Source organism: Schistocerca cancellata, chromosome 2 (genome assembly GCF_023864275.1).
Source record: "Schistocerca cancellata isolate TAMUIC-IGC-003103 chromosome 2, iqSchCanc2.1, whole genome shotgun sequence".
In the NCBI taxonomy this organism is placed as follows: domain Eukaryota; kingdom Metazoa; phylum Arthropoda; class Insecta; order Orthoptera; family Acrididae; genus Schistocerca; species Schistocerca cancellata.
Window position 1 is genome coordinate 499,350,825 of NC_064627.1, and position 18,778 is coordinate 499,369,602.

The 18,778-nt window shown below is 39.9% G+C and overlaps 1 protein-coding gene across 2 annotated transcripts in view; it reads left to right on the plus strand.

Annotated features, from left to right (window-relative positions):
* Positions 1–18,778, plus strand: part of LOC126162042 (CCAAT/enhancer-binding protein zeta) — a 222,087-nt gene that overhangs the window by 22,621 nt on the left and 180,688 nt on the right. Inside the window, exons 2-4 of one of the 2 annotated variants that reach the window (XM_049918275.1) lie at positions 4,554–4,697; positions 12,490–12,598; positions 12,809–13,000. In XM_049918275.1, coding sequence (XP_049774232.1) covers positions 4,569–4,697; positions 12,490–12,598; positions 12,809–13,000 — 430 coding nt within the window. In that variant the 5' untranslated portion in view covers positions 4,554–4,568. Of the gene's footprint in view, positions 1–4,549; positions 4,698–12,489; positions 12,599–12,808; positions 13,001–18,778 lie in introns of both variants that reach the window. The other variant, XM_049918274.1, reaches the window with a different exon arrangement.

Here is an 18,778-nt window from a genome sequence, read left to right on the forward strand (position 1 = left end):
CACGACAATGCACAGCCTCATGTCAGTCAAAAAACCATGGAAGTGATCACAAGACTCAGATGGACAACACTGAAACACCCACCTTACAGTCCTCACCTGGCTCTATGCGACTATCACCTCTATGGGAAACTGAAAGACTCTTTTCATGGAACAAGGTTTGAAGATGATGACTCCCTTGTGCACGCTGCCAAACAGTGGCTCCAACAGGTTGGCCCAGAATTTTATTGTGCAGGTATACAGGCACTGATTCCAAGATGGCGTAAGGCAGTTGAGAGGGATGGAAATCATGTGGAGAAATTAAAATATTGTTCCTAAAGGATGTATCTACACACTGTAAAACTTTCAAACATGTAGAATAAAAGATGGATTTAAAAAAAGATAGTGTGCAATTTTTTGGAGTGACCCTTGTACTTTTCATGCAGATGATATGCTATGTCAGAGATGTCACACGGAAATAGAACAAGGTTTCTTGCAATAGCACACTTTAAAGTCTTTCCTCTTCAAATCTGACATGATACTGTTGCAACAACTATGTACACTATTCGTGTATATACTTTGCACCACACCACACTGTACCGTAGATTGTAAAGATTGGTTTCTTCAAATTTACATTTTACACAGTGTACAGAAATTCACTTAGCCAGTTTCTAATAAGCTTGCAATGTCAGTTGAGGAAGTAAACTCAACAACAGACAGCAGGGTTGAGGAGGGGGGAGGGGGGGGGGGGGGTAAGTGGAGGTACTAACTAATATCTAATTGCACTCTGGGGTGATGGTCTAAGGAAGATTGGGAAACACTGATGTAGAGGAACTCTGGAACAAGTTTAAAAGAGTAGTTGACCACTCACTGGATAATAGATATGTACCAAGTATAGTAGTTCATAATGGGAGGGAACGTCCGTGGTATACAGTCACTGTAAAAAAACTTCTAAAAAAACAGAGATTACTGCATAGTAGATGTAAAACAAAGTGTAGGGCTGTAGATAGAGAGGTGGAGAATGAAATACATTTGGCCATCAAGGGAGCAATTCAATGTATACAGTCACAGAAGTTTTTCAAATGACATTTCACAAAATCCAAAGAAATTCTGTTCGTACATAAAAGCTGTTAGCAAATGAGATGGGAACTGAAACTGAGGGTAGCAAAGCAAAAGCTGAAATGCTTAACTCCGTTTTCAAATGTTCGTTTACAAAGGAAAACCCAGGAGAATTGCCCCAGTTTAGTCCTCGAACCACTGGAAAGATGAGTGAAATAAGTATTAGTGTCAGTGGTGTTGAGAAACAACTTAAATATTTAAAATTGAACAAAGCTCCAGGTCCCCGGTGGACAACCAGGTGGATGCAGTGTTTCTTGAGAACTGGTACAATGGGATGCACTGCTCCTACGCTTGTTGCCAAAAGTACAATTATGTGGGGTATCAAGTGACATTTTTGGCTGGATTGAGGACTTTTTGGTAGGGAGGACGCAGCATGTTATCTTGGATGGGCAGTCATAATCGAGGAAACGTCACCCATTTCCGGCTAGTAAACTCTTATTGGCTGGTGACTTGCTAAGTCACCCAATGCTAAATCACAGTAAGACTCAGTTTTTACAGTTTCTAACACATAATTCAACAAAACCCAACATTTCAGTTTCACAGAATGGGCATATGATCAGTGAAACTGAACAGTTAAAATTTGTAGGTGTTCAGGTTGATATTATTCTGTTGCGGAAAGCCCACATTCAGGATCTTGTTCGAAGACTTAATGCTGCCATTTTTATTATTCGAATGGTATCTAAAGTAAGTGATCATTTGACACAAAAATTAGCCTACTTTGCTTATTTTCATTCACTTATGTCATATGGTATTATATTTGTGGGTAACTCTTCCTATTCTAAATCAATATTTTTGGACCGGAAACAGGCAGTTCGGGCAATAAGTGGTGTAAGTTCGTGAACCTCTTGTCGACTCCTGTTCTCTAGTCTGGGTATTTTGACATTGGCCTTTCAAAACTTGTTAACAATATCAGCTTATCCCCAAGAATAAGCAGCTATCACTTAGTTAATACTCGGCAGAAATCAAACCTGCATTTGGATGTGAATTCCTTAACTCTTGTGCAGAAAGGTGTGCAGTACACTGCTGCATCCATTTTCAATAAGCTGCCACTTGAATTCAAAAATCTTAGCAGTTATCCATGCGCTTTCAAATTAAAACTGAAGAGTTTCCTCATGGGTCACTCCTTCTATTCTGTCAAGGAGTTCCTTGAAAAATTAAGCTGATTCTTATGTTATATTGTTGACTGCATTTACTGAACCTTATTGGCTTGACTTTTTTGGGTTCATAAACATTTTATTTTTATCTGTTATTACTTTTATGTTGTAATTTCATGTACTGACATGTTCCAAGACCTTGGAGGTTTGCTCCTCAATTTGGTCCTACGGAACTTGACATGTAAGTAAATAAATAAATAAATAATGTAGAAATAATTCAGGTGTGCCCTAGGGAAGTGTTTGGGACCTCGTTGTTCATCTTGTATATTAAAGAACTTGCAGAGAATATTAATAGTAAAATCAGGTTTTTTTGCATATGATGCAGTTATCTATAATGAAGTTCTATCTGATAGAAGCTGCATAAGTATTCAGTCAGATCTTGATGAGATTGGAGACTTGCTCCAAGTGTTCAGAGTTGTGCACTTCAGGGGGGGGGGGGGGGGAACATAGTATCCTATGACTATAATATCAATGAGTCATTTTGGAATTGGCCATTTTGTACAAATAACTAGCTGTAACAGTTTGTAGGCATATGAAATGGAATGACAACAGAGGTTCAGTTGTGGGTAAAGCAGGTGGTAGACTTCAGTTTATTGGTAGACTGTTAGTCTACAAAAGAGATTGCTTACAAATCAATCATGTGACCAGCTCTAGAATATTGCTCACGTGTATGGGAACTGTACCAGATAGGACTAAATGGTTATACTGAACGTATACAGAGAAGGGCAGCATGAATGGTCACAGGTCTATTTAATCAGTGGGAGAGTGTCACAGAGATACTGAAAGAATTGAAGCAGAAGACTCTTGAAGATGGATGTAAACTGTCCTGAGAAGGTGTATTAACAAAATTTAAACATCCTGACTTCAACTGATTACTCAAGGGATGTACTACAACCCCTACGTATCGCTCACATAGGGATCACGAGGATAAGATTAGAATAATTACTGCATGCATAGAGGCATTCAAGTAATCATTCTTCCTACATTCTACACATGGAGCAGGATGAAACTCTAATAACTGGTACAATGGAAGGTACTTTCTGCCACGCACCTCACAGTGGTTTGCAGAGTATAGTTGTGGATGTAAGTGTAGGTGAAGTGAAGGTGTAGGTGTAGGTGTAATTTTTCTGGAATGCAACTGCCTATGAGAAACCACCCATTGTAAGAACTGGTAGCTTTGTAATATGTTATCACAACGTTTCAGGCGTTGTTTACTAACAAGATCAAACCTGGTTGAAAACAGTCTCGTATGAATGCACTTCAAAAACTCTTATAAAGGATTAAGCAAGTCTGTGGACGTTAGGAGTAACCTTCATTTTACATCCTGATACTAAAAACAAGGAGTGTGTAATGCAATATCGTGATAAGCTGTACTGAACTCTCTCCAAAGTATAGTGCGCACAGAAAACAATATTTGTGTTGAAACACTATGGTATTCAACTTGCCCACCTCTCTTCTACAGTCACTATTTATTCACTTGTTTCAACTATACATTGTAGTGTTGTTTTAAGATCAGTTCCATCAAGGTCTTTCGTAGGTCATAGGTATGCTTTCTGCTTTGAATTATGTGTGTGTTTTATGAATAATAGCGATCATTGCAGATGAATGTAGTATTTTTGTGATTTTTGAAAAAGGGCAGTACCATGCATAATAAAAAGCTGAAAAGTAATTTAAATATATTTTTGGCAAGGATCAAAGTATAAAAAATTAGGTCCCAGACTTCTGAATAATGAGTATTGCACTAGATGTGAACTGATTTTTGTTGTCTTCAGCAAACATTTTCCACGTATGTGGGTGTGTTGTTATGCCATTTTATAGACCAATGTTCCTTTTTTTAGAGTTATATGATGTTCTTATGTCTTGCCCAATAATTTAGTCTCTTCTCTTGTGGTGCTAGTCTCATTAGAACCTTCATTTACAACTGTCTGTGTTGGGGTAGTCTTCAACTAGTGTATTTGTATAAATTTGAATGTAGTCTTAATTTCGTGAATGTATGTGATGAATTAGTTTTAAAATGTGACCTTTTTGTGTTGTTGTTTTTACTTTGTTGTTGAACTCATTTAATTATTTTATAGAACTGTTTGTTTTCTTGTTTAACATTTATTTTATTTTGATTTTCGGTAGTTTGCATGCTGCAATGTAGAAACTGTTCAGTGATTTCTCAAGTTTGTCAAACATTTTCAGAAATAATTATGCTGTTTTTTAATGCAGTCCATGATGACAGATTAATGCAGAAGTGCATGTATTGTTGTGACACAGTATATATTCGTATTGTTATCAGCATTTACTTACATTTTCAGGTAGCTGTAGACTAGTAACATGAAAGTTGATACAGTGAAATCAGAACCCAAACGTTTTAGCTCTAAAAAAAAGAAAAGTGTGGTGTCAACTTTTCATGAAATAGAAGACGATGTTGGAACACATGAGATGGGAAAATGGTACAAACAGGTATTCATTGCAGTTAGGATTTTTTTAATACTTTGAATTTTTGGCATAATCTTTGTAGATTATATGTTATATAAATGTACACTTTAAGTTATTTAGAAATATATCATATGATGCATTTGAAGCAATATTCATTAACAAAATTAGTCTAGTTTCCTTTCAGTTTAATAATAAATAACTCAATTTTTATCCACTTCTTCTACAACTGTATGTCTGTATCCGTTGAATCACAATACAGGGTGTACATAAAGTCCAGAACACTTTCAATTATTTATTGTACAAGAACTACATATTGTGCAGATGTCATACATATTGCATTTTGAAGAGAAACTCTGAAAGCTTTTTTTACAAACATTCGACATGCGAACCATGAGTGACTCGGCAGACGTCAGTGTAGTAATTGAATTCTTGCAGTACCCATCCCACTATGGCATCATCGACTGTGGCATTCGCTTCCCGTATTCTCTCCCAGAGCTCTGCTAAATCACATGGCAGAGGCAGTACATACACAAGATCTTTAATGTATCCCCACAGAAAAAAGTCACACGGAGTGAGATCTGGTGATCGGGGAGGCCATTTCATGAAACTGTTGTCCCCTTCTGTAGCACAGCCGATCCATCGATGCAGCAGCTCCATGTTCAGGTACCCATAAAGTTCACAATGAAAATGGGGTGGAGCCCCATCCTGCTGAAAGATGAACGGAGAGTCCGATTGCATTTGAGGCATCAGTCATTGCTGCATGATGCACCGATTTCTTTGGACTCGTTATGAATGTCTCTCATACGCGCTCCACATTCACTTCACTCACACTGGGATGTCTGCTTCTTTTTGCCGGGCACAAGCAACCCGTTATTATAATTCATTACCATTTCCAGTAAAATTTTAGCTGGATCTTGGATCTTATTAGGAAAGATTCTGAATTACTCGTTTATTTATTTCTCCAGGGACAATCTCACAGTGATATGGGATTTGTCATTATCATAGTACATTGCAAATAGGTAGCTCCAATATACACACGCATAATACATATGTATGTTTTATGAGGAAAGGACAAGTGGTCAGTTGTGGCCATACTGAAGTCTGAAATTATTTAGGAAAACCAAGGAAAACCTGAAGAGGGCTATCATGAATCTCAATACCTGACCTGTGTGCATATCAGAATGGATGCAGGATATAGGGTTATGCTGAACTCATCCAAAAGCCAAATGGTACTGGTTGGTCATTCTAGGCTCATTAGCCCAAAATATAGGTAATCCCTGCCATCTTTAACCCTGAATGGGATAGAAAACAACTTCTCTCCCTCAGCAAAGAGTCTAGGAGTAATAACAACAATTGAAAATCTAAACTGGGCTCAGCTCAAAACAGCAATGGGCAAGAAGGCATCAATATCTCTCCACGCTGTACAAAAATATAAAAAGCTGTACCCTCTTGATCTGAAAAAGAAACTTGTACAAACATTCATACTTCTAATTCGGCACCTGGAAGTGGTCGCAAATGCCTTTGTTTATTATATCTCTGATGTCCGTATGTCACCATGATATGCACAGCTTCCCCAGCCATGTGCAGGCAAGGTGTGCAGAGATTTCCATACCCTCTGCCTTCTATACTATATAAGCAACATACACTTGTCTGTCATATGTCTCCTTGATCTTAAAGCTCTTGTGTGAACAACATGGCAGAAACACCCCTTCCCAGCAGAGCAAAACCTTCTGTTCTCCTCCATCATTCAGTTACTTTCTCGAAATCCTTCTCAGTAACAGGGACCTTACTCTGGAATAACCTCCTGCATTATATTAGAGAACTGTATAATGTCTCTAGCTTCAGAAGACAGCTATAACATATATTATCATCATCTTCATCATCATCATCATCAGCAGCAGCAGCAGCAGCATCAGGAATAGTAGTAGTAGTAGTAGTAGTAGTAGTACTGTCAAAATTATCTTTTTTAGTAGTAGTAGTACTATCAAAATTATCTTTAGTAGTTCTTAGAATTATTTACTTGAATTGTCACTATAGACACTCAAATAGTTTAATATTATTTGTCATGTTATAATTGTTATTTTTTAGGTAACTGCAATGTAAAAAAGGTACTGTATGTGTGACACTCTGGTCCGATGCGAGAGAGGGCCCGATGGCTCTAATCAGATCAGGTTAAATAATATATAAATAAAAATTAACAATAATAAATACTAATAACAAAATAAATGAATAAATAAAAAAATTAGGATACCAGACAGCTCAAACTCCAGTCTCCTGAGTCATTATCATAATAACTGCATTGCCACATTTGGTTGGTCTCTGTTATATAATGTTCTTTTGATCATACACAGTTTGTATCAAATATAATATAAAACATAACTATGCACTGTGCCACTCTACCCACTGGACACACACTGGTGACTGCAGGACCACGAACATATATATATGCATGTCCCCCTTCAATCCATCTGGAAAACCAAGTCAGTATCCCCCCCACCCGATGAGTGAGTTGTTGAGCTCAGGAGAATGAGACGTTATTGTCAGGCACTATATGGCTCTTATTCCATAATTATTTGTAAAACTTTTAGTGAAATGCTTACTAATGTTTTCACTGATATGTGCAGCAGATTGGTAGATGTGTTCACTTTGTTCAGTAAGGATACCTGTTTATTTTAATTAGTTCTTCACACTGAGCCCAACCAATACTTTTAGTTATTATTCATATGGCTCGTTTCTGTGGTTTAAAAATGATCTGCAACATAACTCTCACTGTTTAACTTTGTAGTGTCGGTTATTGTTTTTGTCATATATCATCCTTTAGGCATTTATTAGAGCAATTTCATCTTTGCTGCTGTCGCATTTTCGCTTGTCTCAAAATAAATGAACAAGTTGACTTAATTTGTTCTCTCCTGGAAGCTGTGCAAACAGAGGCACTTGTCAAGAGCTTTAACTACCACTTTTGTGAATTTTGTTAAAGCCAATATTGTACTTCTCCCACATCAGAAATCAAATTATTCCATTAAAAAGCCTGTACCTATTTATGCAACTCATTAGTCTACCTTTCAAGATTTGGTTCTGTTATTACAATACTGAAAATGACATGTCGTTTTCCATACTCTCTGCATTATCTTTGTTTAATAAGCATGTGCTTTAAGTGTTCTGGAAAAACACCTGGTTTAAAAGACTCGTTCACTATGTTTGTTAAGGGGGTTCATATGTTGTATGCATGCCTTCGGAACAGAGACTAGAACCTCATGTATGCCTGCTGATTTCTTATTTTTTAATTTCTTTATTTTCTTCCTGACCTCAAACTTTCCTATGGCGAACAATGTATTTGTTCTTGCAGTATAATTCATTGCATGTAATTGACGTGTTTGGAGAGATTTTATTGCAACTTCTCCACAATACCGGGGAAATAATCATTCACAAAATTTGCCCATTCCTCAGGATTTTCTGTTGCTCCACTCCTTCGATTTGCATGTTACTGTACTTTCCAGTTTTATGCTTTATGGCATCCCATAATAATATGCTTTTATTTACTGCATTCATATTATTTTGTCATTGAACAACTTTTTTTGAACAAGATGAATTCCTGTGTGTATCTTTTTGTATCTGTGATAGTAAGGTGCTGTATAATAATGCAATGCTTATGTTAACGACTGCAAAATTAAAGTATCTTGGAGGAATTTCTAATACAAACTGTTGATAACCTTTTCCTGAAACGTCAATTAGAAGAGCAAAAGATCTACATGATATAGTACATTCCAATGTTTGTGGACTAATGGGCATAACTTCATATTCAGGAGCACATTATATACTCACTTTTTATGGGTGATATGTCAAGGAAGCCATTTGGTTATACGCTAAAATCAACAAAAGCAGAGTGCTGTACTTTCATTGAGTTCAAAGAAAAAGTAGAAAAGGAAAGTAGTCAAAAAAATTTAAATACTTTGAACAGATAATGGAATTGAGTTTGTAAGTCAGCATATGAAGTCATCCTTAAAAGACAAATTGAATTCAGTGTGAGACAGCAATTATTTACACACAAGACCAACACAGAGATACAGAATTTCTGAATCCGACAATCATTAAAAAGGCAAGATCGATGTTTACTGATGCAGGATGCAACAATTTTGAGCTTAAGCCATTCACACTGCGGTCTGTCTGAAGAATCAATCTCCAACAAAAGCTGTTCAGACTGTTACTCCTGAAGAATTATGGAGAAGTTCTGAAATAAAACTTGAGTCACTTATGAATCCTTGCACATTGAGCATTTGTGTATGTATCTAAAGAAAAATGAACAAAGTTAGAAGAAAAATCCAAAGAACAAATCTTTTTTACAGTGTACTTATTTGCTCAATGAACAGTGCTATTATGAATTATTCAAAGTTCTTTTTTTTTTTTTTAATCATTACATCTACAAATCTGATTAATGTGTAAATAAAACCGTAAACTCATGAAGTTTGCATTGTGCCCACCAGTTGGTGTTACGAGTGCAGTGCCTTGACAGAATGGCTATAAAGCCAGAAAAGAGCTTTTGTCTGTTGGAAAATGCGAGATGTTTATCTGTTAGAACAGTGCACCCTTGCATTCAAAAGGAATTATGAAAAAGAACCGTCACATGAACAGAGCATTATGTGTTAGTATCAGGAGTATAGGGACACTGATTTTCTCTGTAAACAGTAGAGTACTGGTTGATGAATGTTACAGAGGAAGCTGTGTGGGCCGTTTTTTTTCTTTGGAAAGACTATGATGAGTACATGTTGTCTTGATACGTTGCAATTCTGGTTATTTCCATGACTGACTATCGATTCTGAGAATTTCATCTCCAGACAGGATGGAGCACCCTGTCATTGAATCATCAATGTACATCACTATCTAAATGACAAACTTCCACATCGCTGAACTGGGCATAGTGTTGTAGGTGATGTGCTTTGTCCCCTTTGCCCCACAGGTTGACTGACCAAACACATTGTGACTGTGTCCTCTGGTGGTACATTAAGGACCATGTTTACATGCACTCAATGCCAAGAACACTGGAAAAACCCAGAGAAAGCATCAGTGCTGTTGTGATGACTATTGACAGGTTGTTGCTACTTACAGTATGGAACAAACTTGACTAACACTTGGACATGTGTCATGTGGCCAGAGAGGCATTCATAGAACATTTTTAGCATGTGAAATGCAAACGTGGTGAGTTTGTGGTTCTGTTTATGTTACAATCACATTTGTACATCTAATACTTTGGAAAACACAGAGTTTTGAAAAGTAGTGAATTGTTTATAGTAGCCTGATACCTCAAGTGCACTGGTTGACACAATGGGAGTTAGTATTGAACACTTCAGAACTGATCACATGAATGATATCAAGGGACATCACCACTGCTATAAAAATGTTGTGCTGTGTGTTAACATCTTCATTATTACCATTTATAAAGAAATGTATCCTGTAGAGTGTATACTATATGTTATTTACGTTTCTCTCGGACGTATGCATAAAAGTTAAGACACTTACTGTTGGCGTGCAGTGAGAGGTTTTGCAAGAGTACGAGTATATTCACTATTGTTGTAAAGATATGTATTTTGCTTTGTTCATTTCTTTTCCGTGAAATGGATAGGTTCCCATTTATTAATCAACAGAGATTCAGAACTTGTAAACAAAGCTTACTACAATAAACTTGAGAATAGGAGTGTACCCAAAAATAAACTGATTTGTAAAAAAAATGAATTTTTTGGTGAGCAGGTTGGGGAATACAAGAGCAGAGATTATCTGCGTCTTTTCTCCCAGCACCAGCACTTATACACTACAGATACTAACTGGTTCTTTAGGATATAGACTTTTGCCACACTCTTGTTTTTAGTGTACACTACTATATTCACAACAGGTCTCTCCTCCACAGTATCATTTCCACCCACTTTCCGTTACTTTGAGCATTACTTTTCTCTTCCTATCTTTGTGGTTCTATTTATCTTGTTATTTTATTTTGCTGTATTTTGTCTTTTCTGTCACTTTCTCCTTCCTTCAGTTTCTCCTCTGCTTTGTCCTTTTATTCTTATTCATGTGTACCATTGTCTTATCCCTTTTTGCTTTCATCAACCTTTCTTTTTTTATATTTCATTCTAGTTTATTCAAATTTCTAGTTTCTAACTCTTTCCAATTTCTTACCTATTTCTTACCTGCAAATGAAGCATTTACCTTTCACATATTAACCGGGTAGATATCTTTCATGTTAATTTCTCTTGGTTTTAACTCTCATCATTTCCACATCTAGAACCAATCATTTCTTGTATCCTCATCTCTCCTGATTCTTGGTTGGGTATGTGTGTGCACGCATGTGCGTGTGTGTATGAGAGAGAGAGAGAGAGAGAGAGAGAGAGAGAGGTGGGAGGGGGGAGGAGGGTTCTTAGCTCTCTTATATCCTCATATTTAATTGCCTATTGGACATATAGTCACACTGTGTTGTATGGAGCTGTGGTCCAGATTGATTCCACTCCACAGTGAAAGCAGTTTGTGAAGTGTGTATAATTTTATTCCAAGCAATATCCTTCATTGCATGTGACGTATAAAAAATATTGTGTGAAATATCTGAACAGCATAAACTTTTCTGTGACCAATGGAGTGATAACACTACATATTGATGATAATATACAGGGTGAACATTAATAAAACAAACTGCAGGGTTGAATTCCTGATTGGAAATGGAGGGAAAAGGGTCCTATGAACATGTATCGGGAAATAGACGATGTGCGTGCAACGACAATAAATCATCCCTGAATCCAGTACAGAGCTGTATCGCATCCACTTTACAACAGATGTTCAATGTGTCCTCCATGTGACTGCAGGTGATAGTGATAGTAGTGATTGTCATGCAGGATACACCTAATCGTACTGTCTCTTGCACATTGTTGGTGAGCCACTTGCCTGGACCTTGTACTACGGTTTGTCCCAATATCCTGTAGAACCTGGTCCCCCATATCTCATATATGCACAGTCCGCAGCCTCCATGCATATTCATCTGTCTGAAGGGAACCATGATCATGTAAACATACAAAAAGGGCTTGAAATGTTTTATTATGTGGTTGGTGTCTGTGAGCATACTTGTTTTGGTATAACCATGCTGCCCCTTGACCTTTTCCATCTGCTTATCTGTACACAAACACCATCTCTGCTTGTTCTCGGCAGGAATATCAGATTGTTCTGCTGCTTTCAGTATGCTGCGTCAGTCACACAGCCTGCAACATACAAAGAACACATGGTACTTGGTCAGGAACTGTCATTTGTCAGTGCCATCTATTGTGGCAACGATGCATTTGTGGACACTTATTCATAGGACCTTTTTCCCTCCATTTCGAGTCAGGAATCTGTCCCTGCGGTTTGTCAGTCTTATTATTGTTCACTTTGTCTATGAGGGTCCAATGGGAAATATTTGAATGCTTCATTATCATAGAAGCAAGCACAATAGGATACTGATTTTTTTATTTTAGTTATTACTAATAGGAATTGTAGTTGTGTACAGTCTTTAAAGATAATTAAACTATACTTTCTTGAACCATAATCTTCATGTCATTTATTTTTCACAAAGAGTATTCTACAGTCCTGTGATGATTTAAATTAAGTGAATAAAGCCCCAATGTTTCTACTGGATGCACTGCAATTAGCTATCTTCCAAATATAGTCACTGAAAGTAGATAATTTACTATAATTGCTCTCATTATTAAGGAAAGGCCTGTTTAATTTAGACTTAACATGTCATTTAAGCCTGTGATTTAATTAGATTGCCCTTATGCTATTATTTTTCATATATTTTTGTATTTAGGTTCCAGATGATCCAGAGGAATTCTCAAAAGTGTCAGATGCAGAAATAGAACATTTAAAATTAGAAGCAAAGAAACTACTAAATGATGAGACTTGTTCATATACAAACAGTATGTACAGCATGGAATATATTTTTTATGAATATGAAATAGCCTACAGCAGTCAACCATTTAGCTTGAAATAGTTCATTTTTGTCTTTAAATATACTTGTTTATGTTATTTATGATAAACTGAATTTTATATTTTGAATTTATTTCATTCAAATTGTTTTTCTTTTGTGACATTTTTCACTCTTGAAATCATTTTGCTTTTCCGTCCAGAATTATCAAAAGGTGGCAGACAGTTCGACTACTCATGGATGCGAACTGTTGTCAACAAGGGAACAGCCTCTGATAAAGTTGCTGCAAACACAATTCTTATTCAAGATTCACCTGTTCATAATGTGCCAACTCTAAAGAACTTGATCAGCCTTGTCAAAGTTGGAAAGAAGAATGAGTGTTTGATGGTTATAGGTAATGTCATTCCACCATATAGTGGATGTCAACCATTTATTGATGTAATATAGCTTGCTGTGTCTTATGAACATTTTAATATGTGTCCATATTTTTGTTTTTATTGTAGTAGTTGCCTAATTAAATGATGTTCACTGAATGCAAGATTTTTAAATGGTTGAAAACAAATTTATTGAGGACGCAATGTTCTGCTGCTTCTTTACTGTGATATCGGGTGGCAGTGTACATCCTAATTGGGAGCTACAACTACCTTTTATCCGAGTGTCGGGCGGGAGGGTTTGTGTACTTTTTTGAAGTTGAGAGCTATGCTGGCGGTAGCATAGTTACTGGGAGGGTCACCCAAGCCGGATTGGTCTTGACTGAGGAGCCAGACGACGTGTGTCCCACAATGTAGGTCATGGAGGGCTCTAGAGGCATAGTGAAGCCAGCTTCCTTAGAGGAGTAAACCTAATACAAATCCCGGTCCTCCAGATTGGAGGTTGGGCCAATAACCCCATACTGAAAATAATAATAATAATAATAATAATAATAATAATAATAATATGGAATGTCAAGAGAAGCCTTGGAAACTGGATCGAAAACATGTATCATGACTCTGGCAAAGGAAACGGACAAAGGATCTGATAGTAGCATCATGGAATCTGAGGACAATGCTTCAGCCTGGAAAAATGAAAGAAATAGCCCAATGACCTACTATTGATATAAACCCATCCAGGCGGTAGCAGCATCACCTGGCAAAGAATGACTATTAGTCAGAGTCATGCATGGTACATGCAGTATCAGTGTGTGTGCTGTCCATCTGTAGAATGGGGAAGCCTCACAATCTATATAAGTTTGACCAAGGCAGCCCAGAGGCTCAGCATGAGCATTTTGGAAACTGCACAACAGTGTTCAAGGACTGCTATGGGGAGTGTCTTCAGTGTGTGGTGATGGTATGGTATGGTTTTAGAGGACAAAACTGCTACGGTCATTAGTGTCAGTGTGTGGTGAAACCATGCCCAGGCATTGTGGGGTTGGGTGGCCACTCCTCATTACAGATGTTGGATGTTGTAGGCTGGGCAGACTGGTAAAACAAAACAGGTGGCAGACTGTGACGGAACTAACATCAGACTTTAATGCTGGACCGAGTACTAGTGTGTCTGATACACAGTACAGTGCACTGAACACTGCTAACAGTGAACCTCTGCAGCTGACGACCTGTGCATGAGCCAGTGTCATGAGTGTAATAGTAATAATTTAAGAGAAAGAGCCCACCCAATTCCACTGAAAGTTTTTGATGCTGAAAATGATAGCCAGTGCCTTCTTTCCCATTAGTGAATAGTTACTCTGTGTCATTGAGAGCATATTCAACATGTATAGCAATGGGCTACCTGGTACCATCTGGGTTCCAGTGAGACAGGACTGCACCAATGCTATACTTGGTTGCATTGGTGACCAGGATTAGTGACTTACCCGGCATAAAAGAAATCAATCAGAGTGGAGCACAAACACTACTTGAGGGACTGGAAAGCCCATTGACAGTCTGCAGACCACATGAATTTGATGCCCTTTTGGTAAACCCAGTTAAGAGGATGGCAGATGTATGCAGCCTAGAGAATGAACTTAGCATAATAAGAAATCTTGCCCAAAAAGGACTGGAGCTTCTTCAGGGTTGTGGTTAGCGACTGGTTGATGGTGGCTTTGATGTTCTCATCCATAGTGGTAAGGCCATCTTGGCTAAGCATGTAACCCAAAAATGCATGTTTGGAGCAAAACTACTACATTTTTCCAATTTGCAACAAAGGCCATTCTCCAGAAGGTGTTGGAAAATCACATGCAGATTGTGTAAATTTTTCTCTCACGGGAGCCTGTGACACAGATGTCATCGAGGTAGTTGACACAACAGGTAATGCTCCAAATATCTCTGATAAATTCTCAGGGCACATGAAATACCAAAGGGCAAGTGATTAAAGTGGTAAAGCACAAACAGGGTGTGGAACAGGAAGGAATGCCGAGATGTGGCATCCAGTGGCAACTGCTGGTGAGTGTTGCACAAGTTGATGTGTAAAAAATACTAGGGACCTGATAACTTCACCAAAAATTCCTCCGGACATGAAATGGGATACAATCCATGACACATTGAGCTTTGACTGTTAGTTTAAAATTGCTGCAAAGGCACATGGTGCCATTTGGTTGCTTAATTATCACCAAAGGGGTGGCCCGCTGACTAGACAAAATGGGGAAAAATGACAGAGTCTCTGCCTATGCTGCAGTTTGACCTTGACCTTGACCTTGACCGTGACCTTGCTGCACTTGGTCATGCAAATAGGGTGGAGGCAACAAAATTTGATGTTGCTGACGGGTTAAGGGACACATGAGACTCAAAATTTTCTGTCCAAGCCAAGGTATTCTCAAACATTTGGACATACAATCACAATAGAGAGTCCAAATCTTGAAACTGGACCTATTGGGTCACTAAATGAGCTCCTGTCAATGACCTGTAATCCAAAAACAGACAAGGCTTCAGCCCAAAAGTATTTTGTGCTAATGGTGAATTTACCACTAACAATGTAAGATACTGTTCTACTTTCTTATAGTACATTGAGATGGCGAATTGCCCCACAGTGGAATGTACTGTTTACTGTAAGGTACACTTTGTGATCAAAAGTACCCGAACACCTGGCTGAAAATGGCTTACAAGTTTGTGGCGACCTCCATCGGTAATGCTGGAATTCAATATGGTGTTGGCTCACCCTTAGCCTTGATGACAGCTTCCACTCTCGAAGGCATACATTCAATCAGGTGCTGAAAGGTTTCTTGGGGAATGGCAGCCCATTCTTCATGGAGTGCTGCACTGAGGAGAGGTATCAATGTTGGTCGGAGAGGCCTGGCATGAAGTAGGTGTTCCAAAACTTCCCAAAGGTGTTCTGTAGGACTGAGGTCAGGACTCTGTGCAGGCCAGTCCATTACAGGGATGTTATTGTCGTGTAACCACTCTGCCACAGGCTGCGTGTTATCAATAGGTGCTTGATCATGTTGAAAGCTGTAATCGCCATACCCGAATTTCTCTTCGACAGTGGGAAGCAAGAAGGTGCTTAAAACATCAATTTAGGCCTGTGCTGTGATAGTGCCATGCAAAACAACAAGGCGTGCAAGGCCCCTTCATAAAAACATGACCACACCATAACACCACTGTCCCCCAAATTTTACTGTTGGCATTACACACGCTGGCAGATGACGTTCACCAAGTATTCATCATATCCACACCCTGCCACCGGATCGCCACGTGGTGTACTGTGATTCGTCACTCCATGCAAATGTTTTTCCACTGTTCAATTAACCAATGTTTCCGCTCCTTACACCAAGCGAAGTGTCATTTGATTTTTACTGGCATGATGTGTGGCTTTTGAGCAGCTACTCAACCATGAAATCCAAATTTTCTCACCTCCTGCCTAACTGTCATAGTACTTTTAGTGGCTTCTGATGCAGTTTGGAATTCCTGTGTTATGGTCTGGATAGGTGTCTGCCTATTACGCATTACGACCTTCTTCAACTGTTGGCGGTCTCTGTCAGTCAACAGATGAGGTCGGTCTGTATGGTTTTGTGCTGTACATGTCCCTTCATGTTTCCACTTCACTATCACATTGGAAACAATGGACCTAGAGATGTTTAGGAGTGTGGAAATCTCCTTACAGACATATGACACACGTTACACCCAATCACCTGAGTACGTTTGAAGTCCATGAGTTCCACGGAGTGCCCCATTCTGCTCTCTCACGATGTCTAAAGACTACTGAGGTCACTGATATGGAGTACCTGGCAATATTGTGGCAGTACAATGCGCATAATACACTCCTGGAAATGGAAAAAAGAACACATTGACACCGGTGTCAGACCCACCATACTTGCTCCGGACACTGCGAGAGGGCTGTACAAGCAATGATCACACGCACGGCACAGCGGACACACCAGGAACCGCGGTGTTGGCCGTTGAATGGCGCTAGCTGCGCAGCATTTGTGCACCGCCGCCGTCAGTGTCAGCCAGTTTGCCGTGGCATACGGAGCTCCATCGCAGTCTTTAACACTGGTAGCATGCCGCGACAGCGTGGACGTGAACCGTATGTGCAGTTGACGGACTTTGAGCGAGGGCGTATAGTGGGCATGCGGGAGACCGGGTGGACGTACCGCCGAATTGCTCCACACGTGGGGCGTGAGGTCTCCACAGTACATCGATGTTGTCGCCAGTGGTCGGCGGAAGGTGCACGTGCCCGTCGACTTGGGACCGGACCGCAACGACGCACGGATGCACGCCAAGACCGTAGGATCCTACGCAGTGCCGTAGGGGACCGCACCGCCACTTCCCAGCAAATTAGGGACACTGTTGCTCCTGGGGTATCGGCGAGGACCATTCGCAACCGTCTCCATGAAGCTGGGCTATGGTCCCGCACACCGTTAGGCCGTCTTCCGCTCACACCCCAACATCGTGCAGCCCGCCTCCAGTGGTGTCGCGACAGGCATGAATGGAGGGACGAATGGAGACGTGTCGTCTTCAGCGATGAGAGTCGCTTCTGCCTTGGTGCCAATGATGGTCATATGCGTGTTTGGCGCCGTGCAGGTGAGCGCCACAATCAGGACTGCATACGACCGAGGCTCACAGGGCCAACACCCGGCATCATGGTGTGGGGAGCGATCTCCTACACTGCCGTACACCACTGGTGATCGTCGAGGGGACACTGAATAGTGCACGGTACATCCAAACCGTCATCGAACCCATCGTTCTACCATTCCTAGACCGGCAAGGGAACTTGCTGTTCCAACAGGACAATGCACGTCCGCATGTATCCCGTGCCACCAAACGTGCTCTAGAAGGTGTAAGTCAACTACCCTGGCCAGCAAGATCTCCGGATCTGTCCCCCATTGAGCATGTTTGGGACTGGATGAAGCGTCGTCTCACGCGGTCTGCACGTCCAGCACGAACGCTGGTCCAACTGAGGCGCCAGGTGGAAATGGCATGGCAAGCCATTCCACAGGACTACATCCAGCATCTCTAAGATCGTCTCCGTGGGAGAATAGCAGCCTGCATTGCTGCGAAACGTGGATATACACTGTACTAGTGCTGACATTGTGCATGCTCTGTTGCCTGTGTCTATGTGCCTGTGGTTCTGTCAGTGTGATCATGTGATGTATCTGACCCCAGGAATGTGTCAATAAAGTTTCCCCTTCCTGGGACAATGAATTCATGGTGTTCTTATTTCAATTTCCAGGAGTGTATGAAAAGGTATGTTTTTGGGGGTGTCTGGATACTTTTGATCACCTAGTGTAATACTTGATTTAGAGTTGTTGCAACACAGCACAACAGTCTTAAGTTAATTAGACTGATGGTTGTTCCCATGTCTACCTGAAACTCTATTGGTCACCCATCACAACCATCATTAGCAAAATACATTGAGCTGATGTTTATGGGGTGGCGAATACAGCCTCTGAGTCCAGAGAAAACACTGGGGCCTCTGATGATAGTCTTGCAGCTCACCACTTGTCATAAACTGTTGCCAAATGGCCGACATTTTGGCATACCCCACACATGACTGCGTATGGGCAGTCCTATCTAGTATGCACCAAATAACAACAGGACTGCTGACTTGCCCCTTGAGTGGAAACAGATGCAGGAGGAGAATGGCACCTAGAGTCTGACAAATGTCACAGGCAGTGATTATGACTCTTCAGCATACTTGTACCTGCCAAGCTCACCGCGGGTGATGACAGGCAGCACTGCCTGTCATCAAATTATCTGCACAATGG